General features: G+C 37.8%; 2 protein-coding genes across 5 annotated transcripts; one reads left to right on the plus strand and one right to left on the minus strand.

The window, feature by feature from the left end:
* Nucleotides 1–1,001: 1,001 nt before the first annotated feature.
* On the minus strand, nt 1,002–2,938 carry LOC114303653 (PKS-NRPS hybrid synthetase cheA-like). The gene is made up of 2 exons (XM_028248803.2): nt 1,767–2,938; nt 1,002–1,674 (listed from the first exon to the last, which is right to left on the minus strand). The coding sequence occupies exons 1-2, from the start codon at nt 2,936–2,938 to the stop codon at nt 1,002–1,004; spliced, it is 1,845 nt and encodes a 614-aa protein (XP_028104604.2).
* Nucleotides 2,939–5,576: 2,638 nt separating this feature from the next.
* LOC114303654 (rRNA-processing protein utp23) lies at nt 5,577–27,436 on the plus strand. 4 transcript variants are annotated; one of them, XM_082885962.1, is made up of 8 exons: nt 5,709–5,847; nt 10,693–10,740; nt 10,823–11,013; nt 11,149–11,229; nt 11,430–11,550; nt 12,976–13,275; nt 26,401–26,472; nt 27,057–27,436. In XM_082885962.1, exons 3-8 carry the CDS (start codon nt 10,823–10,825, stop codon nt 27,156–27,158), a joined length of 867 nt encoding a protein of 288 aa, XP_082742088.1. In that variant the 5' UTR covers nt 5,709–5,847; nt 10,693–10,740; the 3' UTR covers nt 27,159–27,436. The 4 variants fall into 4 exon arrangements, with proteins under 4 accessions (XP_082742090.1, XP_028104607.1, XP_082742089.1 ...); XM_082885964.1 differs by lacking the exon at nt 10,693–10,740 and having other exon boundaries at nt 5,577–5,847; nt 27,052–27,436; XM_028248806.2 differs by lacking the exon at nt 10,693–10,740 and having other exon boundaries at nt 5,577–5,847.

The raw sequence follows: 27,436 nt of genomic DNA on the forward strand, positions 1-27,436 counted from the left end.
CGTAAATGAATGGACCGAAGGTCGTTTTGATAGAAATGAATGGGCCGAAGGCCGTTTTGACGTAAATGAACGGGCCGAAGGCCGTTTTGACATGAATGGAAATCTGAATGGGCCAAAGGCCAGAATGTTTGGAACTACAGTCACTTGATTTGAATCTCGTATAGTTATATATCTATTAAATGGAAATATGAATTGGGCCTAAGGCCGTTTGGAACATGTTCTACATTGTTATGTAACTTCTGTATTTGATTTGATATTATTCACTGGGCTATCGCTCACGCTCATTCATGTGTTTGTAGGTGAGCCAAGAGAAGTCCAGACCCAGTCTCAGTGAAGTCTGTATGGAACAACTAAGGTTTTGGGAGAGTCAGCCCTTGTGTCTCACGCACGAGACCCGTCTTCGCCCTTTTGTTATGTATTTACATTTTGTCAGGTTGGCGAAGTTTTGTATATGTCTGCTTATAGTTTTTATGGGTTGACTTAGTTTTGGATGATCCTGTCTGTACAGAACCTATGTCGCTATGTTTCTGTTGTGAGTTATTAACGTGCATATGTATGGTTTGTTTTGATGTGCCATGTAAGCACAGCTCTATGGACAAAGTTTTAAATTTTGCTTCCTTTTTGGCCCCGTTACTCTGATGTGTTAAGTCTGTTTTGGTTTGAGGCCGTAGGTAATCTTAGGATTACTGGCCGGTTACGTCCTTAACCCATAGGGGCGGGTTCGGGTCGTGACAGTATTTATCTCTGTGATTATTCAATTCAACTAGCAGATCACGCCTAACTTGCACCCAATCATTCTCTCCAAGACCAAGTAAACCTGCAATAGCTTTAAATTCACAATTCTCATCACCATCTATATCCTTCATCAACTTTATGAATGGTATTAACATAGGCGGGAAGTCACCAACATATGCACTCGGTAAACTTGTTCTTGTACGATATGTCTTTGTCTTCACATTCCGCTTCTTCTTATGCACTTTTGAAGCTCTCTTTTTCTTTGACTAACTGAAAGCTAATGTGCTTTGGCTATCATGCCCATCGTCAACCAGCTCAAATGCACACGGGTCACGACAACAAGATATATCAAGTTTCTTATGTCCTCGACGTGGATTAGGTTTCACATCAGGCTCAATAAGAAAAGTGCTTGCTAGATTTGCAATTTCCCTAAACTTCTTCAACATATCCAATTGCGTAGCAATATCAGACTCTTTGAACCGCGTCAAAATCAACTCAAGTTCTAGGATACAAGTCAATTCCAACTTCTGTTCCTTCGGATTATGCACACATATAGTAAGTCGCGTCCAATGTACATGTATGCTACTGCGTGGAATAGGACGGCCTTGTCTCATGTAATCTGCAATCTCGTGAGCACAAGGTAAACCATGTGTGCGCCTAAGAACACATCCACATGTTGCAACATCAATTCCAACCGAATTTGTTCTCTTACTCTCTGCCAACACGTGCTCCAATGCACAAATAGACACATTACCCCGGAGCTCTCTAAATTGAGAAGGTTTGAATTGATGTTGCACAGTTGTCAAACTCTTCTCGAATGATGCTTTAACTTGAATGTGCTGTAACTCAAGTAGACAATGTATTTTTTCAAATGAAATCTCAAATGTCATTTGACTTGAACCTAATTGCCTCTTCAATTTAGCATGAGCACTCTCAACCCTGTTCATATGGATGTAAACCAAAATAGTCAAGCATAATAATTAAAAATAACAATATGATTTTTAATAAATTAAAAAATAAATAAATCTTACCGATTGGTTGTAACATTGCCAAAATGCATACACATGTCTGTATGTATCGCAATGAATTTTTCTTGATACAGATTCAACCAACTCACAGTAACATACTTGATTGCCTTTGAACAGTTACTGAAATCCTTATGTAGTGTTGCAAGGTGATCATTGTGTTCCTTTTCAGTCGATGACAATATCAAATAGTTCCATGCAGAGTTAAACTCGTCCCATTTTTCTTTTGTCTCAAACATTTTCTTGCATTTTGTCAATACATTCTTATTAATATGCCAACGACATAACAAATGTCGAGCATTCAGAAAGGTGTTGTCAATGGCATTCATCAAAGCAAGCTCTTTATCTCTAACAATGACTTCAGGTAAAACACTATCGTCCATAAGATCGCACAATGTTTGTAACGCCCATGCATAATTATCAACCCGCTCAGTTTGCAAATATGCGATAGCTACAAAGAATGTCATGTGAGTTGATGTCACTTTCACAATTTCAAGAAGAGGAAGCCGATATCTATTCGTCTTATATGTACAATCCATAATCAACATACGAGGGAATGTACGAAGCAAATCCAAACTCACTAGATGTGCCCAAAACAAGTCCGTGACAATCATAGAGCCTTCCTCACATCGATGACACTCAATGTACTTATGTTTCGCTAATTCACCCAGCTGTTGTTGCATTTGGGATCTACCAGCCTTCTGTAGAACCCTACATCGATGTCGTACATTGTAAACTGTCTTCATTGTGCTCATATTAAGGGCATCCCTCTGTTTGAGTGTAATGAGTATCTCTTTTGGTCTTACTAGGCTCTTTAACATATCTACTAATAGTGACTTTTCATTAGCTGACAATCTCCGTGCATATGAATGTCCTTGGAGATGCTCCGTAGCTGGATGATTATACAACCCGCAAACTACATTCAATGTCCATTCATCATTTGTTTTCAACTTGAATGCCCTCAAATCAAATGGACATTTGCACTTCTTCATACCACTTTGTCTCAATAAGTCTTTTGAGCCATCTTTCAACTTTTTACGCAATCTATACTTCCCACTCCACTCACAAGCAAGATAAATTCTTGGTCTCTTACGACCGCCACCATAATCCGACGTCTTTATAATAATAACAAAGCCATTTATCCTTTCCAATGTCACGTACCCAAGTGAGCAATTCATCTTTGTTGTCGAAAACCTATATATAATGTCACACAACTTTCATAAGAACAAACTAAACAAACTAACTAATACAAATTATGAACTTATGAATTTTATGTTAAAAGTTACCTATTTAGTTGTAAAATGACTAGTACAATCCACCATAATATCCGATTGAATCTCAGGTTCTTCAATGCATGCCATCTAAAGAGAAGAGGGAAAAAAAATCATTCGGTTCTACAGAGCCGAAATAAATAAAAAAATTCGACCCTAAAAAAACGAAAATTACAAAATATTTCGGAACTCTATGTCCGAAAATATTAATTTTATTCGGCCCTTAAAAACCGAAATAAATTAAAAAAAATCATAATTAAAGTTTCAAAATATATAAAAAAAAATCGGTTCTTTTGTAACGAAATATTCATGTTATTTCGGTGGTTGATTTCCGAATTAATTTACAAAATTCGGCACTGAATTTTCGACTAAAAAAACACAATAAAACAAAAAAAATACTACACAATTTTACCTTTTCATCACTGATTTTGCTGTCACCATTGCTTGAGTTTGAACTTCCATATCAAAATCAAATAAAAATTGTTGAACTAATAATTAAACGATGTTAATAATCGAGTATAAACTTAAAGATTAGAGTTATATGAGAGATGTTTTGTTTGCAAGTAACAGAGAGAAGTACAGAGTGTGTAAGAAGCAAAGCAATCACAATAGAAAAATTATGGTTTAATTTTTTTGTTTGAAAATGTATATATTGAGATATTTTTATTCCTGAAAGATGTGTATAGAGAATTTATGTATATAATATTAGGAGTGCTGATCAACGACTATTATAGTAATTTTTAATTAACATATAATTGTCATTAAGTTAATTTTTCATTAAATGTGTTCCCTAAATTTATTAAGTAGGTGAAAATATAAAAAAAAAAAAATTCAAAATTTTATATTAAATTTATAATTTTATCAAATTAAAAAATAAATTCAAAAAGTATTAAAGATTACTATTTTAATCCTAACATTATTTACCACCCCGACATTGGCCCTGTTTGATAAGACTTATTTTCAGCTTATTTCAGTTTTTAACTTAATTTAAGCTATTTTGATATGCTTGATTCAGTTTAACAATACAACTTATAATTTTTTATAAGTCAAAAATCTTATTCTTTGAATGAAAGAAAAAAAAATTAATTTATAAGTCAAAAATCAATTTATATTCACAATTATAAATTAAACCGTATTAAACTATAAGGGTGTGTTTGGTAACGTTTACGTTTTCAGTTTATATTTACAAAAATTTTATAAACTGGTTTTTGTTTACTTTTTGTTTATTTTTAGAAAAACATAAACTACAAACGCGTTTGGTAATTGACAAAATATTTTAAAAATTTTAAAAATATAAAAAATAGTGAGAAATGGCAAGTGGCGGCGGAAGATAGTGGTGGAAAGTGGTGACAGTGGGTGGTGGGTAGCTAGTGGTAGTAGGTGGTGGCGGGTGGATGTGGGTGGTGGCGGTGGGTGGGTGGGTGGATGACGGTGGCGGGTGGTGGTGGTTGTGGGTGGGTGGGTGGGTGACGATGGCGAGTGGTGGCTAGTAGCGAGTGGGTGGTAGTGGTGGTGGTGGTGGCGGGTGGTGGGTGGTGGTGGGTGGATGTGGGTGGTGGTGGTCGGTGGGTGGGTGGATGACGGTAGCGGGTGGTGGGTGGTAGTGCGTGGGTGGTGGTGGTGGCAGGTGGTGGCGGGTGGTAGCAAGTGGGTGGCGGATAGCGGGTGGTAGCGGGTGAGTGGTGGTGGTGGTTAAGTGGCGAGTGGTGGTGGTTGTGGGTGGGTGGGTGGGTGACAGTGGCGGGTGGTGGCTGGTAGCGAGTGGGTGGTGGTGGCAGGTGGGTGGCGGATGGCGGGTGGTGGTGGGTGGTGACCGGTGGGTGGTGGGTGGTGATGGTGGGTGGTGATGATGGGTGACGGTGGCGGGTGGTAGGTGGTAGCGAGTGGGTGGTGGTGGTGGCAGGTGGGTGGCTGGTGATAGGTGGTGGCGGGTAGGTGGCAGGTAGTGGTGGTGGTGGGTAGATGGGTGACGGTGGCGGGTGGTAGGTGGTAACGAGTGGGTGGTGGTAGTGGTGGTGATGGGTGGTAGTGGCAGGTGGGTGGTGGATGGTGGTGGTGGTGGTGGGTGGTGGTGGCGGGTGGGTGGCAAGTGGGTGGTGGTGGATGGTAGTGGTAGGTGGGTGGTGAGTGGTGATGGCAAGTAGGTGGCGAGCGGTGGCTAGTAGTGGCGGGTGGTGGGTGGTGACGGGTGGATGGCAGGTGGGTGGTGGGTGGTGGTGGTGGTGGCGGCGGCGGTGGCGGCAAGGAGTGGGTGGTGGTGGCGAGTGGGTGGCAGGTGGGTGCTGGCTGGTGGATGGTGGTGGCAGGTGGTGGTGGTGAAGACGGTGGTAAAAAATGGTGGCGGGTGGTGGCTAGTGTTGGGTGGTAAAAAAAAAAAAACTGAAAACTCAAAATGAAAACACATTTTTTATATTTTCATTTTTTGGCTAAATTTATAAAGTGAGACCACTAATTTATAAATTAAAAATTTTACTAAACAAATTTTTATTTAAATTTTCTAAAATTTTATAAATATAAAAAAAACGTAACAACACCTAACTTTTCCACTGATCTACCACCATTATTTACCCGACTTCAGCCACGGCATACGCTAGTTATGATATATATCATGATTCTTATTCTCTCGGAGTTCTTCCTCCTCACTGACGTCTTCCAGACACCGCCGTTACACCCGTCTTCGTCCACCCCTGCCAGTCAATCCGCCGCCATCCGCCTCTACCGTATATATATACCCCACCGTCACAGCCGTCGTCATCCACTTTAGTGGGCAGATCCGCCACCGCCGTCAACCAGAACCACCACGGTAGCTCTCTCAGGTATCCCCTCTCTCTCTCTGTCTGTATATATATACACTGGAGTGTAATAAATTCTGAGATGTTAGTGATATTTTGTTCCCCTTTCTCTGTTAATGTGTATGAAAATGTAGAGTTTAGATCTTGTTTGTAACGATTCCTTTCTTTTGATTCACAATTTTCTCAATCTTTGTACATATGTCGCTGATTTGCTTCCCATGAATTGACAATTGCTCTGTTTTTTTGTTCTTCTGTTCTCAGTTTTCCCATGAATTGACACTTGCAGGTGATTAGGGTTTATGGTTAAGTTATATTTGATTTTGAAACTATGATCATATATATTACGTGTTTGCATGGTACATTATATAGGCATGTTGATACTAGGGAAGCGGGATTTGATTTTCAAGTAATTTCCCGGTATACCATTGATTTGGGAGCTTGCTTGTCAGTGAAATTTTGATGTTTGATAAGTAGAAGACTGGTAGAATCTAGTTCATTGTTCAAATGTAGATGTACAGGATTTGTATTTAGTGATGCGATTGTTGTCTTATTTTATCTGGTGAGTGGGATCTACTAGGTAGGACATGATGGCAATTCCTCATTGGAGAATGATGTTGTTAATTTTGTATCGAGAGACCTTCTCCTCTGTTTCCCTTGTTGGCCGAGTAATTTCCTAGGAGGATAACATATAGTGTTAAACAAATCATGTAGAGCATGGGAGGGGGGGGGAAATATGGTTATTGTTAGAGAACTCATGATGTTGGCATAATTATGTTATTGTCGATTTTGGAATCGGTAGTAATTACAATCCGTTGTTTGAACTTGGTCTATGAAAGACTAGGATAATTTGAGGCGTACGACTTATAGGATATTTGGATAACAAAAAAATTGATAATGAACTTGGTTGATGTAATAGATATTTTAATTCTGAGTTGGGTGCACTCATTTGTTAATGATATTTTGATGATGGATTGAGAGATAATTGTGGTGTTGTTTAGTTAAATGTGTGCAAGATTAATAACATTGATATAACTTTGATCCTATGAAGCACTAACACTTCAAAACAAGTGTCGTATCCGTATCAGACACACGGATACTTCGGGGACACGGGGACATGGCGGGTTATTTAATTAATTTATTTTTAGGGGACACTTCGGAGATACACTAAGGAAATGTCAAATAGTCTTTTTCCTCATTTTCTTTGATGCTTTTGATAAATGTTGAATGTTTATTATTTTTTTTTTTAGATTTAAATACTTAATAGATCATCCATAAAAAAGAGATAAACTGTAAGTATTAATTTAACAATACTTTTTTTAAAAAATATAAAATTAGAGTTATTTTTGTTAATATTGATTGTTTGTGGATATAATATTAATCTATATAGCAAATAAAAATATATGAAAACATATTTTATTAATGTGTCCCCACCGTGTTCGTGTCCGTGTCCGCATCTGTATCCATGTCTGTGTTTCTTAGGTTTGACCAAATGTGACCTATTATGCTAAGATGTTCTAACCCCAATTTTATAGATATATTTTGCCCTAACATGTATAGTTCAATTTGGTGAGTTGTATGTATGTGTTTATTACCATATTGGCTCAAAAAAATTGGAAAAAATTAGATTGATGGGTATGTATATATTTCAAAATAATTAGTTGTTTATTACCTAGTTCACTTTGGTGATCGCATGGTTAACTGCTAGTTTTAGAGAGAGAGAGAGAGAGAGAGTCAGAGAAGAGGAGGACGTGAGTCGGTCGAATCTCCGTTAGCTAAATGGATTCCACTCCCATTGTGAGGGCTTGAATGATTAGCAGGATTAATGGTGAGGGGATTAACAATTCATGAGATTAGTGTAGGATTGGTTATCCAGTTAGATTAGTGAGATACATAATTCCTTCTTGTCTACGTTTGTTTTTCAATAGATATGAAAATATATAATTACAATTGTATGTATGTTTTGCGTTATTAGTCGTATGATTAAAAAATCGATCAGTTTTGTTGGATTGAAAGGCCATTGGAATCTAATTTGAATAATAAAATTTGCAACCAAACAATGGAACGTGAATCCCATAAATTAATAATCCCAATCCTATGCTATAATCCACCAAATCAAACAAAGCCCTAACTTCCTTATTCAGTCTCTCTTTGTCATTGACAGAAGCTTCCAATCTGTTCACTAAAGCCGAGTCATGACTTTTTTTTGCTTCTCTTTCTTTCTCTTCTTGCTTCTTCTCCTGCCCAGCCCATTGTAACTTTCTCCTTCTTACTTTTTCTGTGAAAAGAAGTTCGCTATATGTTTGCTAAAGCCCTGCCATTGCTCTTTAACCCTCATATTTTGAGGTCAGTCCCTCCCTCCCTCGCTTCGTACTCACTATTAACCCTATATATATTAAACATGAAATACACACATATTTGTACAATTTATTGTGGGTAACCAGCTTAATTGAATGTATAAAGATATGGTTTTTTGTTTTTCTTTTTTAAAATTTTTTCCGGTGAACTATTGAATTTTTATTCTTATGTTCTAGACCACGGTAACCTGCAACATCTGTTTAGACGAAAAATGTGTTCTTATGCTTATGCTATTGTGATTTCTTGTGATGTATTGATTGAATAAATATATATATATATATATATATTTTATATATGATTTACAACTTTATTTAATCATGGTAGAGTCTTTGAAGATGGAGTGGAATACAATTTTTATATGATTTTTCCAAATTTAGTTTGTGTTATGTTGTATATTTTTATTTCAAGTACAAAGAAAAATATGTTGAAAATGTTGAAAAGAGGGGAAGTATAAGTTACAAAAGCTCCATAGAAATTGAGCTCTCCTGTGAAGTTTGTACAAAGAGAATGAGAGCACTATAATAGACCAGACTTCAAAAAGTAGATGTTGAGGTGAAACTTAGTGTTTATGATTCTAAAGGTGGCCAAGATGCCAACAAAATAAGGTATGGAAATTGACCAAGATGAAGATGTTGATGGTGGTGGTATTGGTGATGTCATTATTGTGGTGGTGATAATAACAACTACAATATAAAGTTTTTTATTTTTTATTTTTTTTATTCACCTTTGCTCTATATCTCAAAAGTTAAAATAACAAAAGCAATAATTATGCGAGATTCTAAATTTATATTGACATAGTTTTTTGTTTCGGTATGTTTTGGTGCATTTCTCTATGTTTTGAGGTGTGTTTCATTAGTTACAAGTTGACACATGATCCATTTCCTCAAGGGTGTCCTAAAGTTTCTCCACTGAATTGTAGTTTTACAAAATCATCCCCAAAGATCTCGATCAGAGTAGCTAGAAAAGATAGAATTTAGTAATTTCATTCATGTTTTGTTTCAGTCTTTTAGGAAATGTGAAATCTTTTGGTTGCCAATAAATAAATAAATAATTTCTTTTAGGAAATCTAAATGTTTCAGTTGTTGTGATGAAAACAAAGTGATAGTGATTGATGACCTTTATAGATGCCGCACTAAGTAGCACGGACACGGACACGGACGCGGACACACGACCTAACCTAACACATTGATTTCAAAAAATGTAAGACGCAATATGCTTGGGATATGCTAAAATTTCATATTTTTATAAATTTATTATATGTAATATATATATATACACTAGTGTATACCAGTGCCTGTGCCTGAAGGCACGGTGTAAATAAAAATAAGTGAACAAAAAGGAGAAAATAAAATAAATAAATAAATAAATAAGGAGGAAAATAAAAAAGGGAGGAAAATAAAAAAAAAAGAAAAAGAAAAGGAGGAAGGTGGGATCGTGGGATCATTCACAGGATTATTCATGGGATCATGAGAGGGTGGGTGAGAAAATGAAAAAGTAAGAGAGAGAAGTGAGAAAGTAGTATATATCACAGTTGTTGTTTTGTAATTTGAACAGATCTGAGTCGTCCAAATGTCCTAGTAGGACAAATGTGTGTAGGCCAAATTCAAAAACCATCCTGCTTTATTATATAAATAAATAGGGAGGAAAATAAAAAAATAAGAAGAGAAGGAGGAAGGTGGGATCATGGGATCATTCATAGGATTATTCATGGGATCAATGGGAGGGTGGGTGAGAAAAGGAAAAAGTAAGAGAGAGAAGCGCGAAAGTAGGATACATCATAGCCATTGTTTTGTAATTTGAAGAGATCTGAGACGTCTAAATGTCCTAGTAGGACAAATGTGTATAGGACAAATTCAAAAATCATCCTGCTTTATTATATAAATATATATATGAATAATTTATTCAAAGATAATGAAAAATATGTAATATGACACTAATTACATCAAAAAGTTATATATTTCATAACTTGAATATTAAGATATTATTCACATAAAAATTACATTAAAGATTATAAAATACGTATGGAACATTGTAATACATGATGTTCATCTTATAAATGTTTTAAACATATTTAGAATGTATAAGTTATGTTTTGAAGAATAAAAAACATTGTTATGTGACACAAGATTTGTTCAGAGAGTTCAAGAGGTGTTGTTGAAATGTCTGTGAAGTGCCCAATGTTATAGATTTGATTTTTTTATTAAGACACATCGAAAAAGTGTCGGACACACTTTTAGGAGTGTCCAAAGAGTGTTGGCACAACATGCTTCCTTGGTACAAGTGTTCGTGCTTCTTAGCTGCCACATTTAACCGTTTATGCTAAATAATGCTAATTATTTAACTTTCTATACAGCTTACTGTCTCCCACTCCCAAGCCCTCTCTCTTGACATTACTAGTAATGTCTTTATCAGTTCCTATCTCAAATGGTATTCGATGATGCTCTTTATAAAAAAAATTGTGTTTGTATTGATAATTTGCTATATAATGTGGAATATCCTTGAGTAGTCCCCTAGGGGACACCCCAACAGCTCAGTCGGCATTCCCCAAATAAAGAGACTCAAGTTTGATTCTCCTTAACTTATTTTATCCAAAATAATGTATAAATCCTCGATTTAGTCTTCACTTATTTATTTATTTTGATAGATGAGATTGAAAAAACAGAAACGCCATCGTAAGGTTGTGAGGTTCTACACAGCTTGCTTTGGCTTCCGAGAGCCATTCAAGGTTCTTTGTGATGGAACTTTTGTACATCACCTTCATGTCAATTCTATTACACCAGCCAATACTGCACTCTCAAATATCCTTGGTGCCACCGTAAAAATATTTACTACCAGGTCAGCAGGCTTTTCTGCCCCTTTTTTTTGTTATTATACTAGATGACGATGATATAATGGTGTAATTCTCTTTCGGTTTATGAATTAAATGTTTCCTTACCCATGAATTCTTTATTATTTCCTTTTTGCTTGTAGATGTGTTCTTGCGGAATTAAAAAGCCTTGGTGAATCCTATTCTGAATCTCTTAAGGCAGCTCGTAACCTCTTTACTGCAAGGTCAGTGCTCTCTCTCTCCCTCCATGTATACTAGCATCAAGTTTTGGAAAAAAAAATAATGATGGCAGCCCACTGACGCTACTATTTGCAAAGTACATGACTATATCAATATATGCTTCATGCTTACTGTAGTTTAATCTTTCTAAAGACATGATATTGTTATTCTAAGCTCTGGGAGTATGTTTTTGAGCCATTTTTAGATGTGACCATGAGAAGAGGAAAAGTGCTGTGGCTTGCATTGTGGAAATTATTGGAGAAGACAATCCCGAACACTTCTTTGTTGCTACTCAGGATGCTGATTTGCGGAAGAACCTCCAGGAGGTTTGCGTATTTCTTATGTTAGATTTCACTTATTGTGGTCATGATTGTATGGTTCTGCACAATGATATTGTTTTCTATGGTATGTGAGGTTTTTCTTCTTAATCAAAGGAAGTTCTGTCTTTAACCGATCTACTCGCATGTTCAGCTACAATAATTTGTCCCTATTCTTATTATACAGCCTGTCTATGTGATTTCAAATAGCATAAAATTACTTGGTTCCTTTGAGTTGGATATTTATGTTGTCATTTTTTTTGTTTTTCAATTCTTTTTATCAGAGATTGGAAAACTTGTAAATGAAATACTCAAAAAGATTACTTTGGAACCATTGGGATTCTTGTAAATACTATTTTCTTCATTTTTATTATCTAATTAGTATGAGCATTGTTGTAGACTTTTAATTCTGCATCTCTAATCTAACTATACTTTTAACCTTTTTCTTAGCCCATTTGCATCTCAGTTATTATTATTATTTTCTTAAATCTTTTTGCCACTGTTTAAAATATATATATTGTCCTTACTTCTTGTATCTTGTCTCACCACCACTAATGTTCTTTAGATATATGACATTTTCCTTTTGACCTCCATGAACTTCTTTCGATATTCTTTTAATGCATTTTATTGTATTCCACATACTTTTAGTTTCATTTTTTGAGCTCAACTATTAGTTTCATTTATCAAACTTCACATTGCTTCTTAAAAACATTTTATACTAATGTTCTTTAGATAAACAACATTTTCCTTTCAACTCTCCTAGAACTTATTTCAATATTCTTGCAAACATTTTATGCTTAAAGCATTCATAATTTTTTAGCTTTTAGAATCCACCATCTAGTTAGTAGGTTTCTAATATTTTTGTTTTTATTTGATTTTTCCTTTTAGCATAGATATCTAGTATTATTAGCCTATGCTGTGATGTTAAACACTCTCTAGGGATAGCATTACAACCTTTACATGTTAAGCAGTTTGTGTTTCCTACAAAAAAAGGAAAATGATTCACAAATAATTTTTTCCCTCTTCGCCCTTTACAGCATCACTTCAGAATAAGTAGGTAATCTATGTGGGCATGCTCTTTCTTGACCACTGGGCATTTTGAGAATGCAGTGTGGTGTGTATGCAAATTATAAACCTAAAATTGTTGAAAACTTAATATATATATATATATATATTACTGGAACTTCTTATTTGGATGCTAATGCTACTTGAGTATCCAGAACTAGACTTGGCTGTTTGTTTGAAAATGAACTTATCAGTGCAACTATGGATGCCTTCTTTTATATTCACCTGTTAAATCTATTCTCTGTTTTGTGCATTACCACGTTGCACATGGACACTCAATACTCCTATGCGAGTGCACACATACAAATGCTCTCATGGACAGGTATGGTTGTGATTTTGATAATTGTTTATTTATTTGTTTGGCTGAAGGTACCAGGTGTGCCTGTGATATTTGGTCTGCGAAATGCCTTAATGCTTGAGCCTCCATCTGCATTTCAACACCAGTTTGCCAAATCTACAGAAGAAGAACGTTCACATATGACTGAGTTTGAATATAAAATGTTAAGAATGAAGAAAAAGAACATGTTGGCCATGGAGGAAGCAAGGGAGTCATCTGGTGTGAATGGAAGTGAAGGTGATTTAGGGACCCTGGCAGTGATGAACGCAAACAGTGGAAGAAAGGGAAAAGAAGTGAAGGATAAAGTTCAGTTCAAGAGAAAGAAAGCAAAGGTTCTGATCCATGATCATATCTTTATTTTCCCTTGTTGCTATCATGATTTGTTGCTTTAAATCTCGATCGTTGTTAGGGGTGCTGGGAAAAAATAGTCTGACCCGACCCGACCCGATTCCGAAAACAAATTCGTTCAGCCACGTTTGCAAGAACAGTTTTTCCACTGGTTGGCGGTTGGCATCGGATCAAGAGTCCAAAAACCAAGTGAACCCCACCCGACCGAGAAATACATAGAACACTTTGCCTCAGCCATGTATGATCCCAAGAAATAGTTATAGTTAAACAATTATATATTCCTATCTCTTTACCTTGGGAAGAAAGTTTATTTCTGAAAAACTTTTAAAATTATTTTTTTTCATTCTCAATACCTTCGAAAGGGAGATTATTTCTAGAAACTAATAGAATCTTTTCAAATATTTTTCTCTGTGTCAATCCAGAAACCTTGCCTTGGAAATAGGGTAACCCTAATGCTGTGTTTGGTTGGGGGATTTGAGGAGGGATTTGGAAAAGGAAAGGGAAAAGGTGTGTGTAACTAGGTGAAATATAGGCATGTTTTATTCACATTTCACCAATCTTTTCCATTTCTCTTTCCAAATCCCTCCCCAAATCTCTCAACCAAACACAGCATAAAAGAAACTTTTCAGATATCTTTTCCTCTCATCTCTATCTCTATACCTAAATCTCTCTCTCTCTCTCTCAATCTTTAAAGTTCTTATTTCAAAAAATTGAACAACTTCACAGCTTTAAAATATCAATCTCATTCTCTCAATCTTTGAAGTTCCTAACTCAAAAATCCAAACGACAACACACTTTTAAACATTCATTGTCTTCATAGTTTCAAAGAAGCCATGGCTATGGCAAAGGGAAACTCTTCACTACTGCTATGCTATCAGACTTCACTACGATCTGCGATGTTGTCTCTCGCATCTCTCCTCTCTCAAAGCTGTACAACGACTACATTTTTGAGTTTTAGATCTGAAAGTAACCATGGTGTTGAAGATTTGAAGTTATTTTTTCTTCCAAAATTCATCTTGCTTCATTTTTTTTTTTTTTGGTTGGCATGACTTTTTTATTTGAAAGAATCCATTGATGAATTGCAGCTTCATGGTGTGTCAATTTTATTTATTCTTTTTTTTTTTTTCCTCCTGACAGTGATCTCTTCCTCTTCATCTCTTTCTGTCATCCCTCTCCCTTTGCTTCTTTTGTTATTTTCCCATCCGACTGGTAAACCGATTGAAAGGAACGGACCGTTTCGATCATTACATCGGTCATAATCGGATGTTAAGGCGTTCAAACCGAAGTGATCGAATCAGTTGGCGGGTAAGCCGAAAAACCGATCTGACTCAACCCGTGAACACCCCTAATTGTTGTTGACTGTGCTTGTTTTCTTGTATCTTTAACCTTGTCCAAGCATCCACATCTTTTTATTTCCATAGGATACAATAAAAATGCCATGTAGTATGTATGGTTCTTTAATTTGAGGGATCTTTTGACAATCACATTGTTTTGTGAGTTGTTTTACCCATGAAGTGTGTTTTTGGAGAGACTTGATTAGCAGCTGTAGAAATTTAAGTAGAGTATTTTTTTCTCTTTCTAGATTACTAGTTTTGTTTGTTATGGTTGGTGGCATAATGGTCATTTAGGTGTTAAATAAACCCTAGGGTGATTCTATTTACACACCGCTAATACTCTCAGTACATACCATTACTTAGTGCACACAAAATAATTTTTAGGGTTTAAAAATATCTTAGTTCACACCGATACTTTCCATTACTAACCCTATATTAATACACCACTAAATATTTGAATACACACCATTACACCCACCAAAACTCTTCATCTTCATCACTACACAACAAAAACCCCACAATCTTCAGAATAGAGACCAACAGAGACCATCTTCGTTGATCTTGATCTCCATCGTCGGCAGAGGTTTCATTTGGCCTCCACTTCGCCCGTGTTGATCTCCATAGTTGGTGTTGAACTCTCATTGTGTCTCATCTCGTCGTCTCGCCGTTTCAGATCACCAGCAGCAGAGTGTTTCATTTGGCCTCCATTGCCGCCGGTGTTGATCTTCATTGTCAGCCTTGAACTCTCATCTCTCGTCGTCGTTTGAAATTTATCAAATTAGTCATGTTCATAAATACAGAGTTGAACAAACTTAATGTGTTCAAAAATTTATATCTGAACAATGAATGAAAGTTTAATTTATTTTAACCAAACTAACTTAAAATGTTCAATTTTTTATATATGAACATTTAATATTTGGTCAATCTTAATAATTTGAACAAAATTATTTTGTTCAAATATAAATAATCAAATATTGTGTAAAAGTTTAATTCTGATTATCCGAGCATGACGAACAAACTCATCTTCCCAACATACGAACTAAATAAATAAAAAACCAAAAAAATTAAGTCATAAACTAACATTTTCAATGTTCAAATCAACGTTTTCAATGTTTATATCGGAACCAACCATCTCATTGTCATCCATGGTGTGCAAATCTTCAAAACTAATTGATTTCAATGTTCTTAAACCTTAAATCTTCAATGGCAATAATGTTTTAAGTTTGAAAAATAAGTATAATGGAGAAGAAAATAAAGTGAGATAATTGATAATGAATGATATCATAAGTGTATATTAATGGTGAAAATGATAAAGAAATACAATGTTTATATGTTAAAACCCTAAACCCTATAGTAATGATGATGTGTGAATAGTAATTTGTGTTTTTAAATATGAAATTTTTGAATAGGTTGAATACATCTCATGTTGTCTTTAATGGTCATTTCATTGGAGGATATTATTGGAATATAAATTTAATCTATTAATGGTGTGTACTGAGAGTATTAGTGGTATATAAATAGAATCACCCTAAACCTTATTCATCAAAAGCCACTAAACATACTCAAATTTCTAAATAGTCTCAATTCTTGGTTGACACCTCCACCTAAAATATGTGTGAAGGCGTTCTCATTGATTCCTATCAATTCTCTCCATCTAAGCAGATGGGAAATTTTTTCTTCCATCTCACAAGATATAGTTGGATGAGCAAAACTTATCCAAACTCTCAAAAATATTCGTGATCTAATCGTCATGGGGTGGTAGAAGTGGTAGAAGATGAGGGATAGGTGCTAGAACTAAAGTAAAAGGAATGACACCTGCAGACAAACATGTTGGCAAATTGGTAGGCTCAAAAGTGTCTTGGTAAGAAAACAAATCCTCAACATTGAATGTAATACTAATATTCATATATGAAGGTAATTCAACAAATATGCATTATAGGTTCACACTTATGAATGATACGAAAATGGCATAGTAGCTCGAATTAAGCATTCCTAGCCATACATATCAGATGTTGGTGCTCGTCATAAAAGAAACAGTTTCACTGATATTGCTCTAGAGCCTCACCTTGTTTTGTATGGTTGGTTCTGTAGCTGTAAACTTATTGTCAGGGTGCATACAAACCATGACATAGACCCTTTAATACTTGACATAATGAAGTGTTAGAAAAGATTCATGTAGCTGACACCAATTAATTGGAAAAAAGCAAATATTAAAAGAGAGATCAATACTTAAAATGAGAACGGAAATGGAATGGTGCAAACATGATTTAATACAGATACTGCGATACGCCAAAATCTAAAAAAGTAAGATACGCTTGTAAAAAAAATATTTTTTTTGTAATTTTAATAATGTAATATGCATGAAAATAAAACTTAAAGCAAATTAATAAATAAAGAGAAATTCCTATTAAATAAAGAAATATTAAAATTAAAGTTTCTAAAATTAAAAATTTGGTAAAGAAACACTTACATTAAGGCTTCGTTTGGGAAGTTGGCTATTTTAGTTGTTGGCTATTTCCTATGCTAAAAGATTTGTGTTTGGAAAAATGGTTGGATTTTTTTGTAATTGGATATGATGTTTGGGAAAGAAAAAATGAAATGATTATGGTTTGATGTGACATTTTGTCTTATTAGCTATTTTAACCTATTTTGTCTTTTTGTGAATTTTAGCCCAAAAAGCAAAAAAAAAAAAAAAAACCTTTGCCAAGCAAGGCCTAAAACAGTGTAGGAAAACCCCCAAAAAAAAAAAAAAAAAATTGGGGAAAAAATTAAATAAAGTAGCCTAATAGATAAGGGAAAAAGAAAGGAAAAAAAAATACAAGAGTAGAGAGTATTGACCATTGAAAAAATATAAATATAAAATAATAAAAAAATTGAAAAAAAATCATATACTTATTTGGTGTATTAAAATATAAAATAAAAATAAAAAAATAGGAAAACAAAAATTGGGTACTTATTTAGTGTATCCCTCACGTATCCTCACGTATTCTACCGTAACCCTCAAGTATCCTTTGCGTATCCCTCCCGTATCCAAGATTTAAAAAAAATAAAATAAATAAAAAAATCGGATACTTATTTGTCGTATCCGATACATATCTAATACTCGTCACCTTTTTTGGAGTATCCGTGTTTCATAGTATATTGACACTATCCACTCTTACAAGGATGATGTGTAGAAGCATGCTGGCATTTTCCATACATTTGTAAAATGTTGGGATGAAGTTTGAGATCATCATTGATGATGGGAGTACCATGAATGTGGTCACTAAATAAGCTATTGCTACACTAAAGATGCAGTCTGAGCCAGATACAGAGTCATTTAAGGTTGCTTGGGTAGATGAGACTTCATTACCAAATAAAGAGGTGTTGATTGTTGAGTCCAAATTGTGATCCTCTCTATAACATATCCAATGACCGTAAAATAGGCATCTGAAGTTATCATTATTTCAAATTAAAAAAAGTCGTTATACTTATTGACGTGGTTTTTCCACGACCATTGGATTATGTAATGTATATCCTCCATTCCATTGAGTCCCAATTCATATGGGAGACTATTCTACGAACATTTAGGGAGAGGCTATTTCTATGGACTTGGGATGAGGTCCAGGATAACCTTTTCCGACCTTATCCCTTGTTTGTTTTCCCTTGTGCTGATTTGGATTAAAAGTGCTAAATGACTACATTGTCCCTCATTACTTCCTGTACATATAGGTAGTTGGTGACTTTATCAAAATCTGGTCAAAATTGGTTTGACCATTAACATTATATGGACCAGAATGAAATTTTTTTTGGTTACCCAAGTAGCTAAACATTTAACTCACCAAAATTAAAATTAGTTATAAATATTGATCAAACATATCAACTGTTTTGTCATTGAACCCAAAACATTTGCTTAAACATAGCCACACTATTGCATGCTACACTCATAATGCAATTGAACAAAAGGCCCATTTGGGACTCAAGTGCTTCTCTCAAATTTTATAATTTAGGAGAGAGATTAATAAAGATACTTTCCTTTTTGGGAAAAGATTTCTGGTGGGATGTTGGACCTGGTCTGATGTTTCTGGTGAAGCCAGAGAGTATGCCACGCCGCATATCCTATTTCTAGGGGGTCAATCCTTCGAGATTGAGGAGGTGGCAGTGGACCAGAGGGGATGTCGACGGCTGGCAATAGTGGAACGGGGGCAAGGTCTGTGGCGAGAGGTGGTGCTGGTAGGTTACAAAGTACGGTGGATTGTGTCGAAACTGAAGGAGGCGTTGTGTCATCCAGAAAGACCGTCTTTCTTGGGTCTGCTGGAGGGTTTGCGACAAAGTGTGGCTGTTTGGAGTCGTGGCGAGGAAGGGAGTGGTTCATTGTTTCAGATAGTGGTGACGTCAAAAGGCAAGAGGACTCAGGTATTCCTACCCCAATCGGATTTTGAAGATGGATGGGAGTGTGTGGCTTTGGTTCTCAAAGGCTTTACTAAGGGAGATGGGTGGGAGTCTTAGGCTGGCGGTGCTAAGGGGAAATCTATGGCAAAAAGGGTGACCGTGTTGACCGTGGAGAGACAAGGCTTGACGGTGGAGGTGATGTGGTCATACGAGGTGTTGCAAAGGTGGGGTGGTTCAATCTGTTGGATAGGGCGTTGGTAGGGAGGGTGGGGAAGATTGGGGAAAAGGGGGTGGGTTTTTCGGCAATGACAAAATGGGTTAGCCGGTGGTGGAAGGGGGAGGGAAAAGTCGAGATCCGACCAATAGGAGGCCAAGACTTTCTTTTCATATTATTGTCGAGACGTGAGGCAAAAAGTGTGCTGAGAAGGAAGTGGGCCATTGATGGGCGAGACTTGTACTTGATGTGGTGGTCGACAATAGTCCGTTGTGACAAAGGGAAGTCGTCGATGCCGGCGAAGACACTATGGGTGAGGGTTGTGGGTCTCCCTATTCATCTTCGCAGGGAGGAGATGCATCGGGTTATAGGAGATCAATGTGGCGGCTTCGTGGAGGCGGATGAGATGTCGATAGACTTGAGGGTGGTCTGATTGCACGTCTAAAATGGGTGTCCGATTCCATCTCGTCTTCTAGTTCGGTGGGAGTCATGGCAATACTTGATGGCAGGATATGCGGAGCGAGGGTTTCGGATGGAAGGTTCGTCGATTTTGGGAGGATCGCAGATGTGAGAGGTGGGGTAGATAAAAATTTCGTAAGGAAATGGGTGAATCCTAGCCCTAAGGGAGTGGGTCAGTAGGGCTTTTCGCCTATTGTGGGCTAGATGGGGAATGTTAGGGCCCAATCCGAAATGGGCCAAGCTGGGCTACATCAGAATACGCAAAATCGGGTTGGGTCTGGAGTTTTGGCCCAACAATTGGTTTGCGATGGGCCTCAGGTTCTAGACCAGTGTAATGTTAGCCTAAGGAGGCTGTTTGGGCCGAAGCAGGGGTAGGAAAACTTATCTGTTGATCGGGTGTTTGATTCCTTGCGGGACACAATTGGGTCACACCGGCAAGTCATGGAAGGTGGTGTTTCGACGTCACAGGAGGAGCTGCCGCGAAGCCTCGTTGGAAGGTTGTCGTCTGTTGACAATAGAGCCATACCAGGAAGAGTAGGAGCTGTTCAGCAAAATGGGGTCCGATCGGAAGCAGTCAGTAGACACTTTTGCTAGAGAAGCGGACGACGGTATGGGGACTGAGATGGGGAATGAGAGGAACTAGGCAAACATGGGAGATGAGATGGCGTTGGTGCTACGACCTCTTGCACTCGCAGAGAGGGCCTTTGGACAGTTAGACCTCTAGTTGGGAGTGGAGGCAAAACTAGAGAATGAGTCTGGAGGAAAGCAATTACCGACTTTGGACGAGGTTTCGAATTGGGTGTTGGCTCGGATTTCTGAGGTTAGCAAATTGTTAAGTGTTTCATTTAAGGGACATGAGAAAGAGGCATTGAAATTGTTTCGGCAATTGAGGTATCATGGAAAGGGGATGCATCGGATTGCCAGGAATTGTAGGCTATTCGTCAGAAGGCAAAGGGTGCTCGGGAGTTGCACAGGTTCGAGTGTTCAATAAATTATGACAGAAGCTCAAGGGGGGTGATCGAAGAGTGCGGATGGGGTGTGAAGATCAACTATTGTTGCCATGCCTTTAAAAATCTTGTCTTGGAATGTGCGGGGCTTAAATGACTGGGGAAAGAGGGTGGTGATCAAGTCTTTGTTGAAGACAGCTAGAGCGGATGTGGTGTGCTTGCAGGAGACAAAAATGGAGTGCATTGGAAGGGTAGTTCGAGAGCGGGGAGATATGCAGAGTGGGTAGTCTTACCAGCTATAGGTTCAGCTGGTTGTGTTTGAATTTGTTGGGATAGTAGGGTGGTGGTGAAGAAAGGAAAAGAGGTGGGGGGCTTCTTTTTGTCTTGTCTGTTCCCGTGCATTGAGGATGATTTCCATTGGGTGTTCACAGGGGTGTACGAGCAAGTGAGGGGGGTGGATTGGAATGCCTTTTAGGAGGAACTTCAGAGTATAGCTTATCGGTGGGGGTGCCTTGGTATGCGGGTGGGGATTTCAATGTTGTGCGGAGTCCGGAGGAGAAAGTCGGGGTGAGATATGTGATGGGGCCTATGAGGGCTTTTTCTTCTTTTATTGATGAGCTAGAGTTGATTGATCCGCCCTTACAGGGAGGGGGTTTTATATGGTCAAGAGGTCGGACTATGTCCCGAATTGATAGATTTTTGGTTACTAGGGATTGGGAGGAGCACTTTTCTCAGATGATCTAGATGAGGTTGCAGCGTCTGGTTTCGAACATTGGCCAATGCTATTGGACAGTGGGGGGGTTCGACATGGCCCGTCACCATTTCGATTCGAGAATATGTGTCTGCAAGCAGAGGGCTTTGTGGAGAAGGTTGAGGGCTGGTGGGGTAGTTACAATGTGGTAGGGTTGCCTAGTTGTTAGTTAGCTCTAAAGTTTAAACTGCTTAAGTCTGATTTGAAGCGGTGGGAATGTGGAGGTGTTTGGTCGGTTGGAGGCTCAGAAGGCGGATACCTTGTCTGTCATATAGGAGTTAGACAACAAGGAAGCTGAGGGAGGTCTTTTTGAAGCAGACTTGGTTCGTCAAGATGGGGTTCTGAAGGAGTATGGGCATATTGCCCATATGGAGGAAATTAGTTTTCATCTAAAGTTTAGATGTCTGTGGTTGAAAGATGGGCACCACAACACAAAATTCTTCCATCGAATGGCTAATGCTCATAGGAGGTCAAATCAGATAGGAAAGATACGTGTTAATGGGGTGGTTCTAGCATAAGAAGAGGAAGTTAGGAGTGGTATAGTAGGCTTCTATCAATATTTATTCCAGGATAAGGGGGAAATGTGGAGGTCGGGGCTAGATGGGGTTACTTTTGATACTATTTCAAAGGCGGATGGTCGAATGTTGGAGAGACTGTTCACAGAAGAGGAGATGTTGGGTGTTTTGAGGAGTATGCCTGGAGATAAGGCGCCAGGGCCTGATGGTTTTTCTATTGCCTTTTTCAAACAGTGTTGGATGGTGGTGAAAGCAGATGTAATGGCCATGTTTGTGCAATTCTACCAGACGGCGCCAGTTTGAGAAGAGCCTTAATGCAACTTTTATAGCTTTGATTCCTAAGAAAAAGGGAGCAGAGGATATTCGGGTTTTTTGGCCGATTAGTTTGTTGGGGAGTGTTTACGAGCTTTTGGCCAAAGTTTTGGCAAATAGGCTTCGGGATGTGCTGGAGGGGGTGTTAGTCACAGAATGCCTTTGTGGGGGAACGTCAGATCTTGGATGTTGTGCTTGTGGCAAATGAGTGTGTAGACTCGCAGATTAGGCAGGGAAGGAGGCCATTATTTGTAAGTTGGATATTGAGAAGGCCTATGATAATGTGAATTGGAAGTTTTTGCTCTATGTGTTAGAAAGGATGGGCTTTGGGGTGAAATGGAGGAGCTGGGTACAGTTTTGTATTTCTACTTTGCAGTTGTCGATCTTGGTTAATGGGACGGCGGCAAGTTTCTTTCCTACATGGAGGGGTTTACGACAGGGAGACCCTTTATCTTCTTTACCGTTTATTTTGGTAATGGAGGCCTTGAGTCAGATACTGTCCAGAGCTGTTCAAGGGGGGTCTGATGTCAAGGTTTGAGGTGGGTAAGTCCTGCTACTTTGGTGGTTTCTCACCTTTTTTATGATGATGATGCGTGTATTTTTTGTGATGTGGATGCGGATCAGATTGGTCATTTGTGGTGTGTGTTGTTGTGTTTTGAGGCAATGTTTGGGCTTCCAGTTAATCTGGCAAAGTTGGAATTGATTCCAGTGGGTGAGGTGGTTTGACTCCCGGTGTTGGCAGCTATTTTAGGCTGTAAGGTGGCTAGATTGCTGGTTTCTTACTTGGGGCTACTTTTAAGGAGAAAGGGGTGTGGGATGGGGTGGTGGATCGAGTGCAGTGACGTTTAGCGGGGTGAAAGCGGTAGTATTTATCCAAAGGAGGGCGGATCACGTTGATTAAGAGTGTTCTATCTAGTATACTGACGTACTTTATGTCAATACATATGATTCCAGTGGCAGTTGGAAAAGTTGCAATAAGATTTTTTGTGAAGTGGTGGGAGGGAGGGTTTTCATTATCATCTAGTAGCTTGGGAATCTATATGTAGACCCAAGGAGGGAGGGGGTTTGGGAGTTTGAAGGTTGGTTGAGTTTAAACGGGCTTTTTTAGGGAAGTGGTTGTAACTGTTTGTGGAGGAGAGGGAGAGATTGTTGAGGAAGGTGGTGGTGGCAAAGTATAGGTTGGATAGGGGGGAGTGGTGCTCGGACAAGGTGGGTCATTCTCATGGTCGGGGTTTGTGGAAGGGGATTTGGTTGGGGTGGAAGGAGTTTTAGGGTCGGGGCTTAAGGTGGGGGTGGGGGATAGGGTTCGCTTTTGGCTTGACAAGTGGTGTGGTGGGGTGTCTTTGACTAATATGTTTCCTTTGATTTTTGCCATTGTTGCGGATAGGGAGGAGACAGTTGCCTTGGTTAGAATGTTCATTTTCATCGTGATGTTCAGGATTGAGAGTTGGATCAGTTGATCTTTTGGGATTTTTGTATGGGGTGAAGTATGAAGGGGTTGGGGTGGATTCTTTGGTGTGAGATTGTCCGAGATCTAAAGGGGTTTTTTCAGTGTCTTCGTTTTATAATGCGCTAGTGGGAGGTGTTGATGTTGTCTTTCCTTGGAGGTGTATTTGGGGCATTGGATCACCTTCTAAGGTCGCTTTTTTTCGTTTGAACAGAAGCTCTGGGTCATATTTTGACTATTGATAATCTTATTCGTCGGCTGCATATATTGGTTAATTGGTGATGTATGTGTTGTGGGGATGCAGAGACGATGGATCATTTGCTTGTTCATTGTCCGGTTGCGTATCTGTTATGGAGCTTCATTGTTGCTTTGTTTGGTATTGTGTGGGTGCAACCAAGGTCTCTGTTGGGTGTTCTTCAGAGTTGGGGAGGGGCTAGGGTTGGTAAGAGGCGCCGGAAGGCTTGGCCTCTTGCTGCCCATTGTTTGCTTTGGTTGATTTGGTTGGAGTGCAATAGGCGTGTCTTTCAGGACATGTGTCATTCAGTTTCTTGGTTAGAGAATCGGCTTTTGTTGGTATTGCAGAGTTGGGTTACGGGTTCGGTTGATCCTGTTGTTTTCGTTTTTGTAGATTTTGTGGAGGATTTGCTTAGTTAGTCTTGAAGGCCCTTTTGTGGGTGTTTTGTATTCGTTGCATCGCATTGATGCTTTTCTAATGAAGTTTGCTTATTTATCACAAAAAAAAAAAAAAAAAAAAGGCCCATTTGATGGCATGGCAACATCCAGAGAGCCAACCATCACAAATCTAGCAAACCCGCAAGTGCTTTGGCTTGCAAACTGGACAAAGCCTTGATAGGTCTAGTTCCTACTGATAGTTACATGGTGGAAACAAAAATCAACCACCACAAAGTAAAAGTAGCCACTGATTTTACTGAGACAGGAAAAGTGTATTTTGTATATTCATGCCCCTTGATATCAAGGCCCCAACATCTAATAAAAAGCACAACATAGAATTTTTTTTCCATAATTTAAGATGAAAAATGTGATATTGAAATCGTCTAATAAGCTATACACACAAATCTGGAGAGAGAGAGAGAGAGCTGACCATGGATCACATGATGTCTGATACACTTTTTGGGGAAGCATCAATAGGACAACAGTGTGCATCTGCTATGACGTCGTCAAGAGAGATCCACATAGAAATGGAACAAATATCAGTAGCATTTTATGTCGCCTGAAGGGTAGAACTAGTGTTACCCGAACACATATTTCTTCAGTCTTTGATAAGTGAACTGCCTGGGGCAAATCTTCTAGAGAGCATACCCTTTGTTTCTACTCTTCCTCTCTTCTAAGAATGTTTTTGGAAATACTTATTTTTTTCTACCAAGAATTATTACAAATTTCAATTGATTCAACAATGGGATCATTGGAGTTATGGTGTTATTAGTATAGGGTTCATCTTTTTAACCATAAAGCGATCCCAAAAATATTTTCCAACATGTACTTTAAAAGTTACCTTAGCAGAAAAAACAAATTAAATATAATAAACTAAAATATAAGCAGAGAGGTGTTTTGGTATCATAAAACATAAAAGAAAATGGGTCATATTGCTCATACAAATGAGTTGTAACATGACTAATTTGAAAGGGAAAAAAAGCATTATTTAATTGGGTGCCTAATTGTTAAAGAAAGTTACTCTAGAAGTATTTTAAATTCTAATTGTGTAATCTAAACAAATCTACCCTTATCGTACCATGTTTCCGATCCTTTTCCATGTAACATAGGGTAGAACACTAATTTGGACAACTTTATCCTTTCCCCCTCTAGTCCCTGGATTCCCAAACCTAACCCCCAGTGGGATTGCTATTTTCCTCTTGTGGGATTATTTTGGTAACAGGATTAGTTTGTCCAGAGTTGAAAAGTGCAAACATCAGATTGGAGGGGTAAGGACTGGGTAGTCCAATCCGGAGTATTTGGTGTGATGTCCTACTTATGGATTTTACTAGCATGTTATTAGATCACCCTCGGCTTTATTTTAAAATTGTGCTTAATTATAGTTTTTGAACCAAGATAACCAGGAGTTCAGATTTGTTAGGAATTTTAAGAGATTTAGGATGTTACTTCTCTTTGGTATTTTAGATTTTATTTCTATCCCTTATTGTATTGGACAAAGCTTGGTGTAGAGACTTACAAGAGCTTTGGCATAATTGTATTAAGCTTAGAAAAATTTATGGATGTGTACACTTGTAATCTTATGTTCTTACTCATAATACAAACAAGGGTTAATTACATTAAAACCTCCTCAATTTGCAAATCTTGTCTTACCCCTTCATCTATGACACGTACATTTTGATCCCCCGAACTATAAAAATGCATCACTTTCAACCTCATGCCCTGTTCTAGAAGGGCCATTTGTATAGTTTTTTATAGTTAAATGGGGCCAAAATGTACAAGGTCATTGATGAGGGAAGGGAGGTAAGGTGTTATTCACTAGTAGTTGAGGGGGTCTTGATGTAATTACGCTTAAAGTAATTACTATAAAATATGAGAAGATTTAATTACCAAGTGGCTGTTGGTTCCCTAATGGATAGACTAGTGGTGGAAGCAATATTTGGTTCGCTATTGTCTCATATTTCTTGTCTATAATCATTGCAAAGCGTAGTTCTATATTACACCACCCCATCATTCATGGATCTACTTCGTACAGTTTTCCAAGGTGGTATTCCCATCATTCATGGATCTACTTTTCTTGGACTTTGCAGGGTCCAAACCCACTCTCATCTAAGAAGAAAAAGAATTGTGGGCATGCAAAAGCAAATCTTGTTTCAGAGAAGGTGAGTTATTTCTGAATGCTTGTACTCCTCGGTCTTCCCTTTTTCTTGTCTGCTTTATATTATTGAGGGCAATAATTTGATGTTTGGTGATCCTGGCCATACTATGGTTGATAGTGCTTCGTAGTGAGGTTGATATCGTAGTGAAGCACAGATTTGTTTTTAACTTTGGAGCAATGCAGATCCTTGACTGGGGTGCATAATGCTTGTGGCATAATTTTGGAGGAGGCTCTTTATTCTGAATCTTGCCTGTTTGCCCATCAAAAACCATGCTTCTGGTTGTTAATGTTTCGGAATTACTTGTAAAAAATAGCTTCTGAATTAGGGAAACGGATTCAATCATGGATTATAGAGGGTCTAGAAGCCAGCAAATTTGCAATGGATACAAAATGAGTTCAAACTGTGATATGTATAGATTAATGTACAATATTGTTTGCAAAAGCAGACTTGGAAATGTCGATCCATAAAGTAATCATCTGGTAGATGATACCCAGCAAATTGGTTGTAGTTTACTTTTTTGAAATAACAGAATTGTTCTTCAACTTTTCTATTGCTGATCATCATGACATTAATATGTGGTAGTCTAGATGCAGGACAGCAATGATGGCAGTGAAACCACAAGAACCAGGAGCAGGAAACGGAAAAGATTATGTAAGCAAGGCAAAAAGCTTGAAGTGACAAATGATTAACAGTTGTTGGCACGTGGAAAGAGCATTAAGTGGTGGTTTTCTTGTTAGCTGATAGCTAAGTGAGTGCATTAAGTTTACAGACAAATTGCAGGAAAAGTTAACTGAATGGCAAGTTGGCTTTTTTTAGGTAGGGAACATTCTTACTTTTCCTAAAAGCTGACTAGATTTTTTTTTGGAAGTTTAGAGTTTCAGCAATTATATAACTTCATGGAAATGTTTAAAGATAGAATTGATGTCTCTTTGTTTATTGTGTCTCTGGTTAGTGTGTTTTGTGTCAA

The sequence above is a fragment of the Camellia sinensis genome, chromosome 9 (assembly GCF_055761805.1).
Source record: "Camellia sinensis isolate YWXY chromosome 9, ASM5576180v1, whole genome shotgun sequence".
NCBI lineage: Eukaryota > Viridiplantae > Streptophyta > Magnoliopsida > Ericales > Theaceae > Camellia > Camellia sinensis.

Bases quoted from the DNA above. Each gene is read 5' to 3' on its own strand.
- LOC114303653 (XM_028248803.2), bottom strand. From the start codon at position 2,938: ATGAATTGCTCACTTGGGTACGTGACATTGGAAAGGATAAATGGCTTT. The intron at 1,675-1,766 runs GTAAGATTTATT...CCATATGAACAG, and splicing joins GGCAATGTTACAACCAATCG to GGTTGAGAGTGCTCATGCTA.
- LOC114303654 (XM_028248806.2), top strand. From the start codon at position 10,823: ATGAGATTGAAAAAACAGAAACGCCATCGTAAGGTTGTGAGGTTCTAC. The intron at 11,014-11,148 runs GTCAGCAGGCTT...TTTTGCTTGTAG, and splicing joins GTAAAAATATTTACTACCAG to ATGTGTTCTTGCGGAATTAA. The intron at 26,473-27,056 runs GTGAGTTATTTC...GTGGTAGTCTAG, and splicing joins CAAATCTTGTTTCAGAGAAG to ATGCAGGACAGCAATGATGG.